At 35.5% G+C, this 21,113-nt stretch overlaps 1 protein-coding gene across 1 annotated transcript; it reads left to right on the forward strand.

Moving 5' to 3' along the window:
• The first annotated feature begins 16,392 nt into the window (after positions 1-16,392).
• On the forward strand, positions 16,393-17,223 carry LOC5578511. Its single transcript, XM_021850715.1, has one exon. The coding sequence runs from the start codon at positions 16,393-16,395 to the stop codon at positions 17,221-17,223; it is 831 nt and encodes a 276-aa protein (XP_021706407.1).
• Positions 17,224-21,113: the final 3,890 nt, after the last annotated feature.

Genomic DNA, 21,113 nt, shown 5'->3' on the forward strand with positions numbered 1-21,113 from the left:
AACTGTTCTTCTTTTGAGTACTTCTTGACTTTATCAAGTTTGATAAGTCGCAAGGTCTCAGAACCGCCAATATAATGGTCACCTCCTCTGGAGAACAGGGTTTCCAAACGAACCTGGCATGGTATCAAATTATCCAAGAACCTTTGAATTACCCTTCTTTAGCCTGGATTTGAGAATTTATGTAGTTTGATGTTGCCAGCTAGGTTTCAGAACCGACGGTTCAGAAGCCATTTCCCCCAGGGAATCGGTATTCGGAACAACCCAGCATGTGGCCAAGTCATCCAAAAACGGTCGAACTATTTTTATTTAGACTTGGTTTGCTAAATCATGAAGTTAATTAGTCGCAAGCCATGGGCTCGATATTGAAGTGGTTACATTTTCTTCAAGTGGGATTATTTCACTACTCCCCGTTTTAAATCCAAAATTACGGTAATTTTTTAATCGATGACCGCGGTTCCAAACACTAGAAAAATTTTGTGATCGACCCTGAAAATTCAACTGAAATTCCTTGAAAAACGGATGGGAAATAAAATTTTGATATTCAAAATTTCAATCAAATCTGCGTCAGGCTCGCATGAATGATGAATGCATCCCGATAATACAAACACATAAAACAGGTTATGTTCCACATGGAATGTAAAGCCAACGTAAGAAGGTGTTCAAAACGATTTTCCCTAACACCAGCTTATTCAATACTGCCTACTGACTATTTTGTTCTAGATTAGCGCAGCGAATTGTATAGTGTGACAGTTATGCGTAGAAATACAGTAGTGGGACAGTTATGCGTGGAAATTCAACAATGGGACAAAATTGACTTGGCTTGCTTTTCATTGAGTTTCCGAACAAAGTTAATTTTCGGTGTTTGTTTTCTAAAACTATACGTAAAAATAAACTGTTTGATGACAAAAAGTCAAAACGCACAAAAAGTAACATGGGACGATTATGCGTATAACGGCAGACTATCACTCAAAATATTATGGAAATTGATTGAAATTTTGAAAGGTGCAATTTTCAATCAAACTTACATGGAATGGATCAAAATTAGGAAAATCTTATTCGGTTTTTTTTTTATGTAAGGACGCAGCTAGGCCTAAAATAAGGGTGCTTTGAGGTGTATTAGTTTTGCATAAATACTTGGAAACCATTTTTGGCCCATAGTAGGGCAAGAGTTCGAGCCATATATTAGAGTAAGGGGGGGGGGGGGTCGATAGTTTGAACTTAGTGGTATAATCAAAATTACCAGAAAACCAATAGCAGATGAAACCAAATAAATACCATTCAGTGAACGTTCAGCATAGTGACTATTACTTTGCTGAAAACACTTATGTCAGAATATTTACCCATTTTTAGTTATAACAGTTTTAAAATTGTTTGTCTTAATCGAACTTTTGCCCTACCGATGGTGCAAGAGTTCGAATCTATTTTGGGGCAAAAGTTCACTGGCTCAAACACAACACATTGATATTTTTTGACAGACATACTCTAAATCAGCCGTAAACTTATGCCGAAAAATACGCATTAAATTTTCATACAAATATTACTCCAAACAGATTCATTGGAATATACCATAAAATAGCGGTTTTTCGCAAAACTAAGATCAGGTACATTTTGCGTAATTTAAAGATAATATGTGGATTTTAGGCAATTTTCAATTTTACATGGGTTGAACTATTGACCCGCTGATTCGAACGTTTGTTCCACTATGGGCCAAAAGTTGTTTCCGAGCATTTATGAAAAAAACTAGTACACCTCAAAGCATCCTTATGATAGGCCTAGAAACGCCCTTACATAAAATATTGAAAAAGATTTTATCTTTATTTGGTTTCATGCAGCGAAAGTTTGACCAAAAATTACAATATTTACGTCGAAAAACAACAAGTAGCCTTAACTTTTCCAAATCTCAATAGATTTTTTATGAAATTTGGAGTGAAATTGTCTTACCAGAATAGCATTCTAACTACCATGACATTTGAATTGAGCTAGACATGTCAAAAAGAAACTCTTGCCCCACTCGAACCTTTGCCCCACTTTACTCTATCTCTCAGAAGTAAATAGCAAATTGTCTCAAATCCACATATCTATCTCTAAATTCACCGAACTTTGCCTTATTGTGGCAAAAAAATCAATAAAAATTCCACGTTTTTTTCCAGCTTAGCGGAACTGTTATTTTTGGGTTTATGGATGGAAATTCAGTGGGTTTTTTTCTGCAAACATAAGTTTATGACTGGTCTAAAGTATGTCTGTAATAAAAGTATCGATATTTTGTTTTTTTGGCCAGCGAACTTTTGCTCCACACTAGATTCGAACTCTTACCCCACCGGTGGGGTAAAAGTTTGCTTAAGACAATCATAATAAAACTGTTATAATTAAAAATGGGTAAAATTTTTGACACAAGTTCGTCCAGAAAATTTGTGGCCTGTATGTTGAAGGTTCATTGTGTGATATTTAATTCTTCTCTTTTTTATGTAAGGGTGTGTATTTCTAAGTGAACACATGATTCCACTTTTTCTGAAGGTTTCTTCATATCTAAAAAAATATGGATTTCAGTAGTATTGACTTGACGGATTTCATTAATGATTCATCGAGAAATTTTACCTGAAATTTCTCCTAGAGTTTTGCCTAAAGAAGGGTCAAGTATTCCTTCAGGAATTTTCCTAAGCCCCTTTTAAGAACAATTCAGTAATTTTTCGTAGAATGTTTGTGGGATTTTATTTCTTGAAAATTCGTGCAGGGAATCCACAGTAAACCTGAAAAAATCTATTTAGCTTATCTTCAAAAATTTCAGTATGAATACCTGCAGGAGTTGCTCCAAGGATTTATCCAAGAATTATCCTATGAATTACTTGAATTTATTCAAGAATTTGTGTGGAAGAAAATTCTCCACTGCCCTAGGTATTCGTTAAGCTTCCAGTTGTCGCGCAGTTGGCCACTGTCAGAAACACCATGCTGCTGTTGTGTACGAAAAGCGAGCTTATCACTAGTGTTGTGGAAAATACAATAGTCGACGACTGAAATGTTAAAAAAAATCTCAAGTAAACTCTTCAAGGATAATTTAATTGTTTCAATGAAGTGCTCTTATGGTTTCTCCATGCATTCTCTTAAACATATTTTTAAGAATGTTTCCGGAAAGTTATACAGAAAATGGTCCGTAAAATTCTCAAATATTTGGATACGGATTTTTGTCGGAATTCCTTATAGGGTTCCTGCATAATCGTTAGCAGAATTCTAATAGCATTTTTTCCAGAGAACCCACCAACAAAATTGTGCAGTAGAAATGCTCATGAACTGCTCCACATTAACTTTCTTGAAGAAACCTGAAAGAAGTCATCTTGGTATTTCTTACAAATTTGTTCCATGTATTCCTTCAATATTTTTTTCCAGAAACTTTTCAACACATTTCTCAAAGAAAAACTTTAGTAATCCCTTGCTTTATGTGTTCCTCCAGCAATTATTACAAAATGTTCTAGTAATTCCACAAAGATTTTTTCTAATGAATGTCCTAAGAATTGCTTACAATAATGCTCTACGGATTCCTCTTAGGATTTCTCCAGAAGTTCATCCAGGAAATTTGTGAAGGATTTCCATATATTCCTGTTAAATTTTATAACATTCTTGAAAGTATTTTCCGCGAATTCTAAACTTTATGAATTTGCGCTGGAAGACAATTTCTTTAAAATTTCTTGCAGTACATCTCCCATCTATGGTAGTACTTGTTCATAGTATACTAAAGTGAGAAATGGATTGGTTCTAAATGGAAAGTAACGCTTAAAAATTAAAAAAAAAAAAATGAAAAGGAACAGATAATAAAAAAAAACAGTTAAAAAGTTGAAAAAATATTGTAAGGTAGGCTACGCCTGCTAAGTGAATGACACATTTTTTGTACATTATTTCATCAAAGAATACATCTCGAACCTTATCAAGTAGAAAAATACTTCGGTTTCGATACAACGTAACGAGAATAAAAATCTAGTTACGTTATATCGAGGTTTTACTACGAAAATCTAATTTTTAAAACTATTTGCCAATAAATCAAAACTTAAAGCTATGATATCTAGAAAATTGAAGAAAATAGAAACCAAAAGTTATAACAAAGACATGTAACTTTTTTAACATCAATCAGCTTTTATAAGTCCAGTGCACATTTCTGGGTAGAAATAGATAGGTTTTATTATAGCCAAAATTGTTAACTAGAAATACGAAAACAATATTTTCTTATCTTTTTGTCTTCAAACCAAAAATTTTCCCAAGATGACTCTTAGATTTGTTTATTTCTGTCAAAACATGTTCATTGGTATTGTGCAATGAAATTTAAGTAAAAACATAAACAGCATTTCAACACTTTTTATTCATCAAATACTAGGATGTTTCATAGATTTTTTTAGTAAAATAAATGTTGAGTGTTATCTGTCCTGTTCACTGGACATCTAAAAGCAAATTAATGTTGAGTTTTCAGAGATTATTATGTTGACAAATTTTAGGTGTAAACAAAAAGTTGTATTTCTGGTCTGACGTAATGACCAAACTACTGTAATCAATGTATTGTCGAATTAATAAATGTCATTACCATGAATTTTGATTAACAGGCAAAAAGTCTGAAACAGACAAGATTTCAAGTAGTTTTTAATAAAAGTAATTTTAACTGTTATCTAAAATTTTTGTACCTGCTCAAATATATTCACTAGACTTCTATAATGAAGTTCATGTTGAACAAATATATGGGTTTAATAGTGAATAATTTCAAGCAACCCTCAATTCCAAGTCTTTTTAGCAAAATAAATTTTGAGTGTAACATAAAATTTGTATTTTACCCCAAACATGCTCCCTTAACTTCAAATTATTGCAAAAAAGTGCCATTGCTTTGAATTTCGATTTAAGTCTGTCAAGTTAAAAAAAGGCTAATTCTGAGCAAAAAATATTTTGACTGTAATCAAAAACTTCTCTTTCTGCTCCAATATAATCACTGTTCTTATACAATTAAATTGATTACACTGTTCTTGTACAATGAGTATGTTTACATTAATAAAAATGAGCTTATTCGTGGTCAATTAAAATTAATACTATAAAATAATTGCAGTACGTTCCCGGTAAAATAAAAATACCGCACAAAGAGAAATAAAAATCTAAGCGAGCAAGTTTGACAAGACAGGATGTCTTCTACCTGAAAAAAAAAACTAGGATTACGAAATATTATTCAATCTGGAAAATCTTGAATGCTCAGGAAATTTTGACTACAGCCAGTGAAATTATTTTGATACGATAAGAAATTTAAACGTTATGTCCAGCACTTACTATTTTGTAAGCATTTTTTGCCAAACTCATCAATATAAAAAAAAAAACATCATCAACACGGTTTTTTGTTGTATAGTTTTTTTGACTGACTTTTATCTATTCAAAATAAAAAATGTGTTGACTTCCAAAATCGTGGTTCAAGATCATCAAGGTCATTAATGAAAACCACTAATTCGCCCTCACTGATCAAGTACATGGGGCCTTTCTTAGCCGAGTGGTTAGAATCCCAGGCTACAAAGCAATGCCATGCCGAAGGTGTCTGGGTTCGATTCCCGGTCGGTCCAGGATATTTGCGTAATGGAAATTTCCTTGACTTCTCTGGGCATAGAGTATCATCGTACAATGGCAACTTAGGCAATGAAAGCTCTCAGTTAATAACTGTGGAAGTGCTCATTGAATACTAAGCTGAGAAACAGGCTATGTCCAAGTGAGGATGCACTGCCATGAAGAAGAATCTCTTCACAATGACATTTTTTTTTTTCAATTTGTTCTGCAATCAGAAGGGTTGTTCATAAACCACGTTGTCATTTTTAATAGGTGGCGGTTCTGAAAATTCGAAAAAAACAACCACGTGTTTCATGGACAGCCACAAAAAATATGCTTTTCTTGACCATTTGATTATGTAGAAATTTATGGAAAAAGACTTTTAAGTATTCATACTTCCTACAAAGTTTTTTTTTGTGTTTATGTAGTCAATAAACATCAGTAAGCTTAAAATTATAGTCAACTTGCCAATTCCATTCATTTAACTTCGCGGAGTGGTTTGGTTTGCGTGCACTGTTTTATTGAGAACATATATTTTTAGTTATCTAAAATGGATTATTCGCCGATCATGTCTTATGAATATTTCTTGAACCTGGAATTATTGTGTGATAGTTACACCTATAAAAAAAGTTTACACCAAGAGAGTTGTTCAACTGGTTATAAGCTATTCTTAAATTAGACAGTTGTTCAAAAAAAAAAAAAAAGTTTCCCAAAATTGACGCTTATATTGAGCTGTTCGGTAATCCAATCCGCATGGTTATTAAATTAATTAACTCATTACGCGTGGTAAAGATGGACAAATTATGGGTGAAATTATGAAAAAAATCCACTTGCTCGGCTGGGATTTGAACCCAGGACTCTTGTATGCTAGACGAGCGCTTTATCAACTAAGCTACCGATCCACTTGGTGACCCAATAACTGAGTTGGTTACAAGTTTAGAATTCAAATCCCTACAGACCACGCGGACCCCTTTCATTGTCCATCTTTACCACGCGTAATGAGTTGATTAATTTAATAACCATGCGGATTGGATTACCGAACAGCTCAATATATGCGTCAATTTATATTAGAGTGTTACTGCCTCTCTGTAGTAGTCATGTCGTCACTTGAGTGAGAACGACGCGTTGATAGCCTTCCCAAATCTTTACTCTTCCACAATACACTTGTTGTGGAAGCGATGTAGGCACGATAAGCAAACAGTTTCAACACTAAAATAAAATCGCACTTCCCGCGTGTGTAGTTAACATGAGATGGATGGATATGGGTTATGAAAGGGGTCCGCGTGGTCTGTAGGGATTTGAATTCTAAACTTGTAACCAACTCAGTTATTGGGTCACCAAGTGGCTCGGTAGCTTAGTTGGTAAAGCGCTCGTCTAGCATACATCTTTATTTCTGCTAAATATATTGGTTTTGTGCAGTTTTTGTTGAATAACTTGGTCAAAACAATTTTTTAATAAAGTGTGTGTTATAAACAATTTAATAATATTAATGTAAGCTTCAAGAGCATATAAAAGATTTAGAAACGGTTGAGTATTAATGAAGTTATAGTCAAAAAAATATATTTTTTTAGTAAAAAGAGGAACAATTTGGAGTAAACTATTTTCAACTAAAACTGGTTTTGATTTTTGACAAATTTGGTGTTCAACAAAGTTTTCATAAATTTAATTTTGAAGGGAATGATGTTAAAAGTTTCTAAATTTGATTAGAAAATAACGTAGATATGGTGATTTCACTGAAGTTCATTTTTAATAACTTGAAAATTCACCCTCAAGTCGCTTGCGCTGCCTCTAAATGTTAATATTTTGGCTCAAGTTTTGAAGTTTCTCTTTTTATGTGATTTGCATTCAGAAGAGCACACGAATTCTTAGTTTTGAGAGTTTTTGAAAAATAAGCCGCACCCTAATGAACAAGCTCTACAAACATTAATATAATATGTTTTGTGTCATTGTCAAGTTATCTGCTTAAAGCTCTGTCCTCTATTGATAATGCAGGGCGTTAACGGGTTAATAAATTGCTTAATTCCTTATTCAAAATGTCTACATCTTCATGCATTTTGGCCATTAAACTGGTCCTATTACTCCTCTGTGCGTCGTCAGCAGGGCACACGTGTGTCCGTTTTGCTGAATGGCGCACAAGGTTTGGCACTCGCACCCACAACCGAAAGGATATCGGACAGCCATTACGGTTTGTTTCCATTTAGAAATGGATTTAAGGAATCAAACGACAAATAAGGAAAATGGGGATCCTTTGCCGGCCTACCTACGCAGGGCAGCAGTCAACAATGGGTTTCCTTTTGTGTTAGCCTGGTGCGGATGGTTGAGTGCACTTAAATTAAGTCCCATTTCTAGGAGGATTTCGGCGTTTGGTTTGTTGCCCGTTCGATCAACAATCAGTTGAGTAGCGGGAGGGAACGTTTTATGGAATGAGAGCCTTTTGTTTGTACTTGATTGCTGTCCAGTTAAGAACAGACGAAATAATCACTTTATGCCGGTTATAGAGAAGGTTGTAAGGTATCGATTTTACAAACCCTAATTTTGATCATTGGTCATCTGGATCCGGAGATTTTCCGAAATTCCTTAGGGGACCAACAAGTAGCAAAAGTCCATTTAAATATCTCAGACAACAGTTTTTTCGCATGTTTGTTTATACGCTTTTTTAAGTTAAAAAATTTCATGTTGTCATTTTTGTATTCCTTGGAGGCAACTCACTCGATTTGCTTGATTTTGTTTAGATAAGCTCCTATTATCTGATATTTTATATTCCTCAATTTTGTTTTTTTTTATAAATAGACTGGAACAAAACGACGGCCAAAGAAATTTTGTGTGAGAAGTTTCGGTCCTTTAAGAATAATCGAATTATCTTAAAAACTTGATGGTCAATTTAGCCACAGATTCCTAAAATAAAAGAGTTTTTTGAGAACTTGTGTAAATGTATGCAAAATTTCGAGAAACAAAAAAAAAATATTCCGATTCGAAAAAAAATGGTGAAAAAATTAAGCAGCCGATAGAGGAGTAATTGTTCTATTGACACATATCTAGTTGATTAGGTAAGAATCTAGTTCACCGTTATAGCTGCATGTGGTTGCAATGCGACTGCCGTTATAGTTTCAATATTTACGACCAACTTTTGCAATAAAATCTGAAACATTGAACATACAGGGAATGATTGTCCCGTGCAGAAGTCCAAATTTATCGCACCAATAAAAGTTAACCTGCTCACCAGCATCATCATCGGCGCACCGGGCAGTCAGTGACTTAAACTTTCTAACCGATATTGGTTTTGGGTTTCGCAAGCAACGCAATCCATTTCCGGCACTGGCATATGGTGGGTATCGGGTGCACCTAGGTCGAAATGGGTGTTCATAAATCTGACCAGTTCAAATGGCCAAATGTGCGGCACCGACCGATAATAAAGCTATGATTTATAAGAATTTTATTTGAGCAAAGTTTTTTTTTCACTCGAATTCGATCCGGTGCATTGGGTCTGCGATTTCAATTGGCGAGCGTGGCCAACTTTCCTAATGACATTTTTCTTTTTTTTTTCGGAGCGAATGAGAAATTCTGCCACGCTTCCATGTGTGATTTACACGCCAATATTCGAACAATGTTTGAAATCGAAAACACATGTGAAAATATTTCTCAGGTTCTCTTTAGCCGGGCTGGACCATGGACACTCACATGAATAACGAAAATGACAGCCGGAGAAATATACGGCAGCGGAATCGGAACAAAAACATCAAACATAAAAAGCGATAATGTTTGTTCGCATTATCGGATAAGCGTCGTCATAATTGTACTTTTTTGGACAAAGAACTTGTTTTGGCCGATGGATGATGCCGGTGAACACTGCAAACAACAGTAAAAGAGTTGTTAGATTGTTGATGTGAAGCGAAAGCCGATAATATGCAATAAAAAATGCACACTTATGGATTTTTCGTGTTCGACAAGCTCTGTTGGGACAGATGCGGTTCGACTGTCGGCACTTGTTTTGAGAGTAGTTATTGAAGGATTTGAAAAAAGCACATTAACCACAGTATGCATAGATCAGATGATTCAACAGCAACGAATGAAACTTGTTGGATTATATATTTATTGTAAATAATCTTCTTTGATGTTTTTTTCCCATTGCTCCAACAATAAAAAAGCTTGTTGATTTACTTGGTTACTGGTACATCCAACGTAGTTCAGGTTCACACCTGCACACCATGTCTCTTCAAATCCTCCAGGTCCTCCTTGAGCATTTCTTTATTAGTATCATTTCAAGCATTACATTCATTTCTTATATCTAGGTGTTCTGTGTTATTAGACAACACTATCATCTTAATTTGGTAAAACAAAGTTAAGATTTTATTAACATTTTGTTAACAACATATTACATTTCATTTGCCGTAGCGGTTCAGATTGTTTACAGGTGAGTTGATTTCAACTGCTTATAAGAGAAAAAAAACGCTTTGAATGTACTTAACCTAACTTAACCTAAACATATAACGCATTAATCGTGGCAATAGAAGATTGTTACGATTTTTGCCTGAAATATTAATTATTTTATTTGACATTTGTTCCAATGTTTCAACATTGGATATTCTATGTAACTCATTGGTACTATATCAGGGAGGAAGCTTCAGAATCATTTCAAAATTTTATTTTGAATTCTTTACCGAGCTTTCTTCCTGGTATTACAACAGCTAGTCCATATTGGTACAGCATACAATATGGCTGGCCTGAAAATTTGTTTGAATATCAAAAGCTTGTTTTTAAGACAAAGTTTTGATTTTCTATTAATAAGGGGATAGAGACATTTTACATATTTGTTACATTTGGCTTGAATGCCCTCAATGTGATTTTTGAACGTTAAATTCTTATCTAGCATGAGCCCTAGATACTTAACTTCATCTGACCAATTTATTGGAACCCCTCTCAGGTTGTGTTTGATCCTTCGACCTTGACGCTTGCTCCTACGAGGGCCGGCGATGAGGGCAAGATCAAACATGTCGCGCGTCGGTCGAGTAAAGGCTCCCCAAATCTACGCTACTTTTTACGGCGACAGCGGCAGAGAATCGTCGCGATTTCTTTGTTGTTTCGCTGCAAGCACTTTTCTATGGAACCATCTTGACTGACACGACGCGAATCGTTGCGAAATTGCGTCGCTGTGGCTTAGACACGCTCATCAAACAGTGCATGCAGCGAAACATCAGCGAAATCACGACGATTTTTTGTCGCTGTCGCCGTAAAAAGTCGCTTAGATCTGTTGGAGCCTTAAAGTGAAAAAGTGCCGCGTTCTATTAGTTCATTTTGATCCTTCGACCTTGATGCTTGCTCCTGGGCAGTGCGTCAAGAAAGCCCGAGCAGTCGTCAGTTTTTTTCCCTCACGGGTCGCGCGCCGTTTTTCTCTGAGTGCTTTTATATAACCGAGAAAACGAATGAAGCTGAAAGTGGATTGTTGCTGCTCAAGGATGACGGATCAATTGGTGAACTCGTTTCATGCTACTATTTCTAATATATAAAATATGTATGACTGCACTTTTAATCGTTACAACGGTGAGACGTAAATATGATTTTTCAACAAACTTTGAAAGGTTCGTCACTGTGAGTGTCGACATAAACTCTGATTCATAAATTATTTGTGTCTAATTTTTTTTTCCAGAACTCCTTTTTCTTTTCATTTTTATTTTTGTAATTAAAAAACTTTGAATGGTTTGACACTACAAGTGTAGACTTGCGAAAGGTTCACTTTATTCAACAAACTTTGAAAGGTTCGTCACCTCAAGTGTCGGCATAATTTTCTCTACACAGATATTGTTCATATCAAATGAAAATATTATATTTACATATAAGCATGTTTATATCTCACAAATAATTATTTATGGTCTAATCGCTTATCAAAGTGAATCCTGTGACTCAACGATCCTCCCCATTAACAAACATCCCTCCCAGTAACCTTTGTGGAGATGCAGAGGCAAACACGGTCTCCAAATAGCAAAGGTTACACACTAACATTCCTTTCCCCAATCCCACCCGACTACAAGGACGTGGCCGGCACCGTTATTGACCATGTATAAATAGAGGCACTGAATTATGGCACACTGAAAAAGATTATGGCCTATCCCAGCCGAACTTCTCGTTGATTCTTTGTGCATTTTCACTGACTTCGGTTAATCACGGAATAGCAACCATTGATATGTGTAGTCAGTCTAAGCTAAGCTAAGCTAAGCCAATTTATTGGAACCCCTCTCATCGTGACAACATGTCTACTTGAAGGTTTCAAATAAAGAGCTTTTGGTTTATGTGGGAATATTATTAGTTGAGTTTTGGAAGCATTAGGAGAAATCTCCCATTTGTGCAAGTATGATGAAAAAATATACAAACTCTTTTGCAATCGACTACAGATGACACGCAGACTTCGTCCTTTGACGGAGAGGCCTGTGTCATCCGCAAACAAGGATTTTTGACATCCCTGAAAATTGAACTTTCATTGATGTTGGCCATCAATCTGTTCAAAATGACCTTTTCAAAAAAATTACTGATGGAGGAAGGTAAACAGATTAGATTAGATTAGCATTTTGACATTTGTCAGGAAAATATGCCAATTGAAAACAATTGTTTTATATATCAACTAAGAAAATTCCATCATCGCCAGGAGCCTTCATATTTTTTATTGTTTTTTAATAACACTTCACACTTTCAATCAGTTTCCCAGGAATTTTCGAAAACGTTGTCTTGATTGAGAATGTTTTCGAAGTCCTGAGTAACTTGATTTTCTATTTGACTAGTCCTAAATCAAAATTGTGCGCGCTTTCAAACTGCATAGCAAGTTTTTGTGCTTTTGTGCAATCAGTTAATTATAATTTATTTTCCTCTTTCAATGCTGGAATTGGTATCCAAAAGGTATTGCAATGCCCCTTGAAATTAGTTAAAGTTTCGAGAGCATTGTAAATATCGTCAGATAGATTTTGCTCACGGTTTCGCGCGTGTTTTCATCGCCGGAGATTTTTTTTTCCTGTTTCGGGGCGTCTTGCTGTGTAGTGCTTCGTGAAGCCCAAGCAGGACAGTTCGGTTTTGCGTCGTCCGATAGATTTTGCTCACGGTTTCGCGCGTGTTTTTATCGCCGCTATTCAGCAAAAATATTACTGCACAATCGACAAGCATTTCGCGAAATACTGTTTATACTATAAATAAACTATTGTTTTCTCTTTTGATTGCCGGCATTCAAAAGATTAAATTGAAAACACTTAAACAACACATGTTTATGGTCTATCGCCAGCTTTCTAGGCGAATCCTGACAATATACCTTCCCCAATCTCCAACTCCGTAGCACTTATGAGGGTGTCGCTGAGTCGGTGGCCTCTCACTAAGTAAGTGCTAGATCAACATTTCCTTCCCCTATCCCAAGTTACGGTAAAGATGGGTGTGGCCGGGAATAGTGATATTCATGCTTTTAGTATTCTTGTTTATGATTTGAACAAGGTATACTCCCCTGCCTTGTTCCTGAAAGTAGTCAGGATGAGATTATTAAAAAGATACATGAATGTTGCTAGTATCCAATCTACGAAGTATACCGTAACTACGCTAACGCTAGAGCATTGTCAATATCAAGTTTTGTTTGCAAAGAAATGGTTATATCAAGATTACTATCGTTGTATGTTCCATATGTATTCCAGTCGGCTCGAAAATAATTGAAAGTGGAGCTGATGGGATTGAGAATCGCTTCATGGGATATTTTTAATGTACCAGGGACATTGATAGTTTTATTTGATAGGTATTTGGAGAAACAATGAGTTATTCTAGAGTTTTAAATTGGTTATTCTAAATGATTTGCCGCTTGCTCCTCCGGGTCTATCCGGGAGAAATTGAACTATTGGGCGGACTCTCTTCCCATGATTTTTGTACCAGTCGAAAAACCAATTGAAGATGGCGGAAAAGGGAGAACGTGGACATTAAAAAAATATATGATATTCTTATTCAACCAAAGTCCTTTAATTTAATTATTTTTGAATTCAAAAGGTATACCGTGCTGCATCTATATCCGGACGCTTAAGAGGCATCAAATGTTGTAACTTAATTTTCGACACTTTATTGTCTCATCTAATTATAGTGTTGTTTTCATTCAATTAGTTTAGGCTCTTATCTTCATGAAACCGATGAAAGTTTTAACGAAAATGGCAAAAGTAGCATGTAAATCGAGGATATAATGAAGCATGTTGTGTTCTTAAACCCGGACACATGAATCGATAAGCCGGACACTTATGAATCAAAATCCGGACAGCTTCAATTAAATTGATCATTTCTATATGAAACTCATTTGAATAAACTTTGTAACCAATAGAAATTGACTTTTCTGCGAACTCAGTACTTGCACTTGCTATATCATATACTATAAAAAGCACAACTTTGGAAGTAATTTATTTTTTTCACCGGCATTTCCTACCTGCGGATCGATGCGTTATCTATGTTGCAGCGCACCTGAAATACTTATGTTTTTATCAGTTTTTATGTGCATGATTATTGCCTTATCACTGATTAATTGGTTTTTAACATTAACTTCATTTTTTCTACGAATATGCTTCATATATATTCGTTTATACGGCAGATTTATGACGATATCACCTTATGTCCGGCTATATAACCACTGGCTCACTAAGCCGGACAGCATGTTTTTCTTCTTAAAATAATTAAATTACAAATACAATCACCACTTTCACTTATAAAACTTTACAATCTATCATCACCTTCAGTATCCCGAACACAACACGTATAAAAAAACTATCATTTATCAACACTTTCATGAAAGAACCAATGCCGGTAAATTAGTCTAAAACTACGCATCTAAAACTTGCACGACGTAGGAAAAGTGCCAAACTGAAGCTGCGAATTTGTTTTTATTTTTAATATATTTGGCAAAGCTTACTAGTTAGATAAGCTTTTTAATATATTTGCCAAATTATTGTTAGATGGTGCAATTACATTAAATCTATGAATACGTGAAAATATTACCAGACAATTGTAGATTTTCATTGTTAAAATAATAAATATTGATAGAGTGTCCGGATATTGGTGCCGTCCGGATTTTGATTCATCACGGTAGGGTGCCGGTATCAATGGTTGTAATGTACCAGTAGATTGGACTATGGAATAAAACGAACATTTTTCGATAAAAACGACATGTGCTATTTTTGGTGGATAGATCGTCTCTAGTTTTGTCGATTTGCGAAATTTGGCAGTTTTTTATTTTATCAAAAATTTTTATAAATAATTAAGTTTATTCAAAAAATTTACTCCCTTGCACCAGTAGTTGCCGTCGTTTTCCAGTAGTGGATCAACGTATGGAAGCAGTTTTTAAAATGGATGTATAAAAATGAAGAAAAGCCCTAGAGATGATCTTTATGCATCATTCGAAAGATATTAATTGCTGTTCCGAGAGAAAAATGTTAAACCTATGTAAAAATTTACCATTTTGTTCAAAACTCCTTGTACCATTCCCGAACGTCTACTACTGGAGCTAGCGCAACTACTGGGACACGTGTACCAATAGTGGCTCAAGCGATTTTATGTTGAAAAATTAGTTTTATAACTTTTTTTATATTTTTCCCATATATTAGAGGATGAAATCTTTCTGTTGACGCCAAAAGATCTCTGTTTATGTATTTTCACATATGGGAGAAACAAAGAACTTTGTATGGAGACAGCAAGCATGTTGAAAAAATCGGTGTAATCTTAATATAATCGTGCAATTTCAACCAAGTTCTATCTACAATGAAAGTTTTAGTCTTATTTTGCATGCTTGGTGGATTAGATCACATAAGAGTTTGATAAATTATATTTTAAATTTTATGTAAACATCAATAAAACCAGTGTTTCGTGCAACTTTGGCGACCTGTAGCTAAAAATATTGACGTGCTGGAACATTTCTGAGAATGGCATCAGATTCAGCAACCCCAAATCTACTAGAGACACATAATTTGATCCTTGAGACACGCAAAAATTTCATTTTTGTTATTCTGTGTTATAACGACATGGCAGCAGTAAGAGATTGTAAATCAGATAATAAACGAGAACTGATAAAGATCGACATGATGAAATCTTAAATTTGACAACACCAACAAACATTCATCTTTTATTTTGCAAACACAAAAAAAATAGTGAAATTCAGCATAACTTATACCTATATAGAAGAAAAATATGAAGATAAAAATTCCGTCTTTGGCATACAAGCTTTGTATTTTAGGCAGCTGTACGGATTTCGAAGCACAGGTATACAGATTTTGATTTAACCTCATCAAGGTGTAAGGATTACGATTCAAGGCAAGTGATTTTCAAACCCATTATTAATGGTTTCTACTCAATTTTATGCTCATGTTGTGGTTAGTTATGCCCCAAAAGATGTGGAAGTTATGGAAAAATAGCTAATTGGTTGCCTACTTTATATCCGCATATTTTTATTTGGCTTACTGCTTAGGTGTACGGATTTCGGTCTCACACGGTATGCAAGGCAAGAACGACATTACCTTGTCAACTTCTCTCGCCAAAACAATAATAACATCGTATACTGTATTTACCATTTACAATACCCAGACAGTACAGTAGAAGCTTTTTGTTCGGCTTAAACTGTTTTGCTTTTCAAATTACATAACTTCATTCATGTTTCGTTGTACGTTTCTTGTGATAGCCGACGCAATTGTTTCAAAGAGATTTCTTGCATCATAGCATACAACGTGCTTGAAGTATAAATATTCTGATTCATTAATTTCATTCACCATTCATTATGGGGTAAGGGTCTAAATAAAAGAAGAGTATTTTTATGTACTTCTGCTAGTCTTACAACTATACTTTGTCGAACGCAAGATGGAGACTCGCTCTATATTCATAGCTGTAATACTCTCAATCACCTCCTATATCAAAGCGGAGGATTATAAAGCTCCCCGTCTCAAAACGCTCGCTACTATCGAACAGGAATGCGCTGGATACTTGCTGCTGTCCAACGAAACGCTTCGGAGTTACATTGCAGCAAGTTTCCCCAAGGACTCCACAGTACAAAAGCTTGTTCATTGCTTCTTGGTTAACATGAATGCCTGGGACGATGAAACCGGAATCAAAGATTATGTGATTCGCAACTACTTCAAACCATCTGATACGGATTCAAGTTACGAAAGCCGAACACAGTGTTGCCTTCGCGACAAAGTTTCCAATTTGGATCGCTGCGCCGTGTTTGAGAGAGCTTATCATTCCTTCATGTGTTACTACCAAAACTACGGAAACCTCGTGCCGGAAGCCCAGTTCATACCGTGGTACCAAGTGGATCGCGAAAAGAACCTGCGAGAAGTGTTTCTCATCGAGGGCATTACCCGTGCCCAATTGTTAAAGTTCCAGAAAAATGAGGAACGAACCCCGAAAGAATATCCCATTCTTTACTACATGGATGTTATCCGAAATGCTTTCTACGATCCGTCTACCGGACATGATTTGGGACGACTTTACACACAGTACGGAATCCAGGAACTTTTGGCAGATGAGACACGACAATGTTTGGATACCGTGAGTCGGAATTTCTTCGAGGAGCCAACTCGTGCGTACCAGGGGTATGATCAGTGTTTGCGTAAATACTTAACAGTGTATGTGGAAAAACTGTTGCAGACTGTTGTTGCGCAGGTTTTGGAATCAAATATAGTTTGCTGATAAGCTGAGTTCTACAGATTGCTCATAATATTTTCTTGTCATATTTATTTTATAAATGATTTTCAACTAGTGTTAGTGGAAAGAGTTTGTGACATAAGATCAACATTTTATATAAAAGAAACTCACTAAATTTTAGTTTGTAGGGCTATAATCCAATATGGAGCTAGGGCAGTCACGTTACTAAAAAAAATCAATTCAAGGGATGTGAGAGAATATCATCTTATTGTATTGTTATCTTTTTTGTCTATGGATGAAATCCTTCAAAGTTGCATATTGTAACCACAACTGTTTATTTAATTCAATTTTATTTTATCACTCAAAATTCAATAGGCTCAATGAATGGGATTGTTTTGGTTTTAATGAACGGGTAGCATTATTTTATTTATTTTATTATAATGTACTGTTTTCCATTACGCAAATCTGTCTTATACACACTATTTTTCGGCTTCGCAGTCACCAAAGCAATCAAACGATTATTATTTTTCTTGTATTTCCCTAGTGATCTTGAACCTCAGCCGATAGCATTCCGTGATAAGTTTTTCTTCAGATTTTATTGTACCACAAGCTTAAAGCTAGACATAATCTTACTCATTTCGACCAGAAAAAAAAAAACAATTTATATCTCTTATTTATAACAATTGGGTCATAAAATGTGTAATGAAATCTTGTTTTAATTTATAACACGAAAGAGCATATTCCTGCAACTACCGTTTTAATTCGAATCCCGGACAGCTTCAAATTCCGGACACTTTACTTTGTATGGGAAAGATTTCACTCGAAATGTTTCAAAATTCGCCGTAAAAAGTTCCCAATTTGAAAGGTGATTTGAATAAACATTTTATACAGCAATCCATGGAATTTTACAATGCTCAACTATTTTTGTCGTATTTCTAACGGCTTAGTGCGTTTATTTAATAATCTAACTATTTTAATGGTGTTTTTGAAGAGCTGTCCAGAATTTAAACCAAAGTGTCCGGAATATGAAGCAAAAGTGTGGTTGTGTCCGGAATTAAAATCAGGAAGAGGCCGAACATTTTTATTCATTCAAGTGAACTCAAGATGTGCAGTCCGAATCTTCACCCATCATTCAAAATTTAAGTGTTTGCAGGGGCAAATTACGCTAAAGTTTCGTCCAGGAAAAATCAATTTATATGTGTTTTGATTAGTTGTATATCACTGAAAACAAAATAAACGGTACTTTAACATTTTTTTCCGCTCAAATAACGGCTGTATCATATATAAAATTTATTTTTTAAAATGTTTTCAAATATGAACTTTGATACTGGGGTTGATCCTATCTGACATTTTGGAAGGGACACGGAAAACAAAATATGTACAAAATTTGAGTTTAAACCAAGGGTGTGATCAAATCTCAAAAACAGTAAACAATTGTTTTTTGATTTTTTTATATGACAAGATATAATATATTTCGAAAGCATCAAAAAGATACTGTTCATCATCAAAAGTATTATGAATTTAATTGGTAAGTATTCTTTAAAACATAACAATCAATGTATGTGGTAAATAAAATACATAAATCGTAATGCAAGCTGAAAGCTTGTATACAAGTTGACTTTAATGTCAATTAATTCATTTTCAATCGCAGAAATTAATAAATTTTAAGGTGACATGGGAGACCGTCTTATTTTCCCTATCTTTTGTCTCACTCCAACAATTTTCATCAAAACTTTACAGGAGCATGAAGCTGAAAATTTGATCGATTGTGCACTACATATGTAGGATTATATGATAAATTTTTCACATCGATATATGAAGTGGTACTTGAGATCCGCTTCTTCAAATGAATAGCGTAATTATAATGACGTTCCGTGTGACCTTAATAGCAGAAAGCTATTTCCGGTAATCAACCTTTCGGTAGTCGCACGATTTTTTGTAACGCGAGTAGTCGCGCGCAGAGTTGCTCGCGGTCTCTATCAACGCTTAAAATTTGCTGATTTGTACTGGCCGACTGCGATAGAATTCGGATCAAACTATAGATTGATCTATAGATCAGATAGATTGATATTATGTGTTGGTCACTGAAAAATATTAATAGCATGGATAATTTCCACGTGTTCACTCATTTTGTAGTGATTATGTTCTAGAGTGCGATATCCCATCACTGCTGTTGGCTGTAAAATTAAAGCGATATTAATAGCTCGCAAGTGATATTGATAGTTTTAGACCATTAGCCATCAGCTGATATGACTTTAATATCAGTCACTCTGGTCACGCGTTGTACTTTGTACAACACTTTTGATTTTGCGAATATCCTAGGAGCCTGACCAGGCATTGCAGAATTCTCTCTCATTTGAGTATGAAGCACGATCGAAGCAAGCAAAGAAAAACATCCCATCTGTTGCGGTCGTCATTGTATCGCAAGGTGTAACAAGTCTGATAAATGGAAGCAGCGAGCGAGAGCCCCAAAGAGAGAGCGATGATAAAATCCATTTTTCTCGCTTGTTTACCGTTTTGGGGTAGGTGCTTTTCTTTACTGGCACGATGAACAATCCCCGTACTTCCTATAGCAATAGTGCCCCCCAGGTTTGGAGCATGTTTAGAGGGGTTTTATCATGCACTGCTATCCCCCCAATCTGATCAAAGTTGCAGCAGTATACGATAAACAGTCTTTCGTAATGTGCAGCATATTATGATAGTTACAGAGAGCGATACGTGAGAGATTCTCTCAATTTTCTCAGGATTCAATCCCTGAGCATGACCGTTTAGAGAAATTGCGTCTTCGGCAAAGCTGTACAGTAGCTCTAGAGTCTAGAGCTATCATTATTTTAGCCAAGGGATTCGATATTTCGTCACTAGGTAGCTCTAGTGAGCATGAAAACAGATCTCAGAATCCTGATCACTTAGAAAGATGTACAAAATTGTACAGGGACTATCATTGTTCGAGCTAGTTGATTGAAAATTTTCCCACCAGCCAGCGCTAGTGAGTATGAAACTTTTGTTTTACGGATATCTCACCAGCGTTACCACTTAGAAAGATGGCGTCTTGGGCAAAATTGTTTGGTAAGCCAAGGGCTATCATAGATCGAGTTGGTGGATACTAAAATTTTACACCAGGTTATGCTAGTGAGCATGAAACAATCTCAGGAGCCTAACTACTTACAAAGATGGCATCTTTAGCAGGGTTGTTCAGTAGCTCAAAGGCTATTATTATTCTAGACAACAGATTCGCGATTTTACCAAATAATGATAGCTCTTGAGCTAGTGGTCAGGCTTCTGAAATATCTTCAATTTGCTTACAACTTTCATGCTCACTAGCGCCACCTAATGGAAACATTTTTGATAAACTAGCTCAAACAATGAAAGTCCCTAAATTAAAGTGATCACATGCAGTGCAATTCATAATGCACCGCTAATAAGCAATGAAATTATTACTTGTAACATAGGAGAAGGTATCGATTGTGTGATTGTTTTGAAATTATTTTTGTTATGGCTATAGCGGTCATGCGACTCAAAGGTAAAGGGAGTCTATAGAAGATTTTTACAAATGATTGAAATGAATAGGTGGATGGGCGTCGCAAGGGAGCGACGAGATTGTAATTTTATTAGGTGGTGAAAATTGAGCAAGCCATTTTAAAGTCAGTAAGCATCGAAGCGTCCTGTATACTGGAGAAGGGTTGACTCAAAGCTTTGAGCTTTGCTACCTAAACAGGCAAAACACGGGAGGCTTCAATGTGCTCTTATACTGACGGCAATCAACCGAACAGTTCTATCGATCGATGACTGATGTTGGCAATTGACATGCAGTGAGAGAATTTGTCTTTATCATCCCAGTCCCAGAAGACAGTCACCACATGACTGGCTTCAATCTTGTCGCTCCGTTGCGACGCCTGTCCACCTGTTGTAAAAATCTTCTATAGACTCCCTTTACC

Source organism: Aedes aegypti, chromosome 3 (assembly GCF_002204515.2).
Source record: "Aedes aegypti strain LVP_AGWG chromosome 3, AaegL5.0 Primary Assembly, whole genome shotgun sequence".
NCBI classification, from domain to species: domain Eukaryota; kingdom Metazoa; phylum Arthropoda; class Insecta; order Diptera; family Culicidae; genus Aedes; species Aedes aegypti.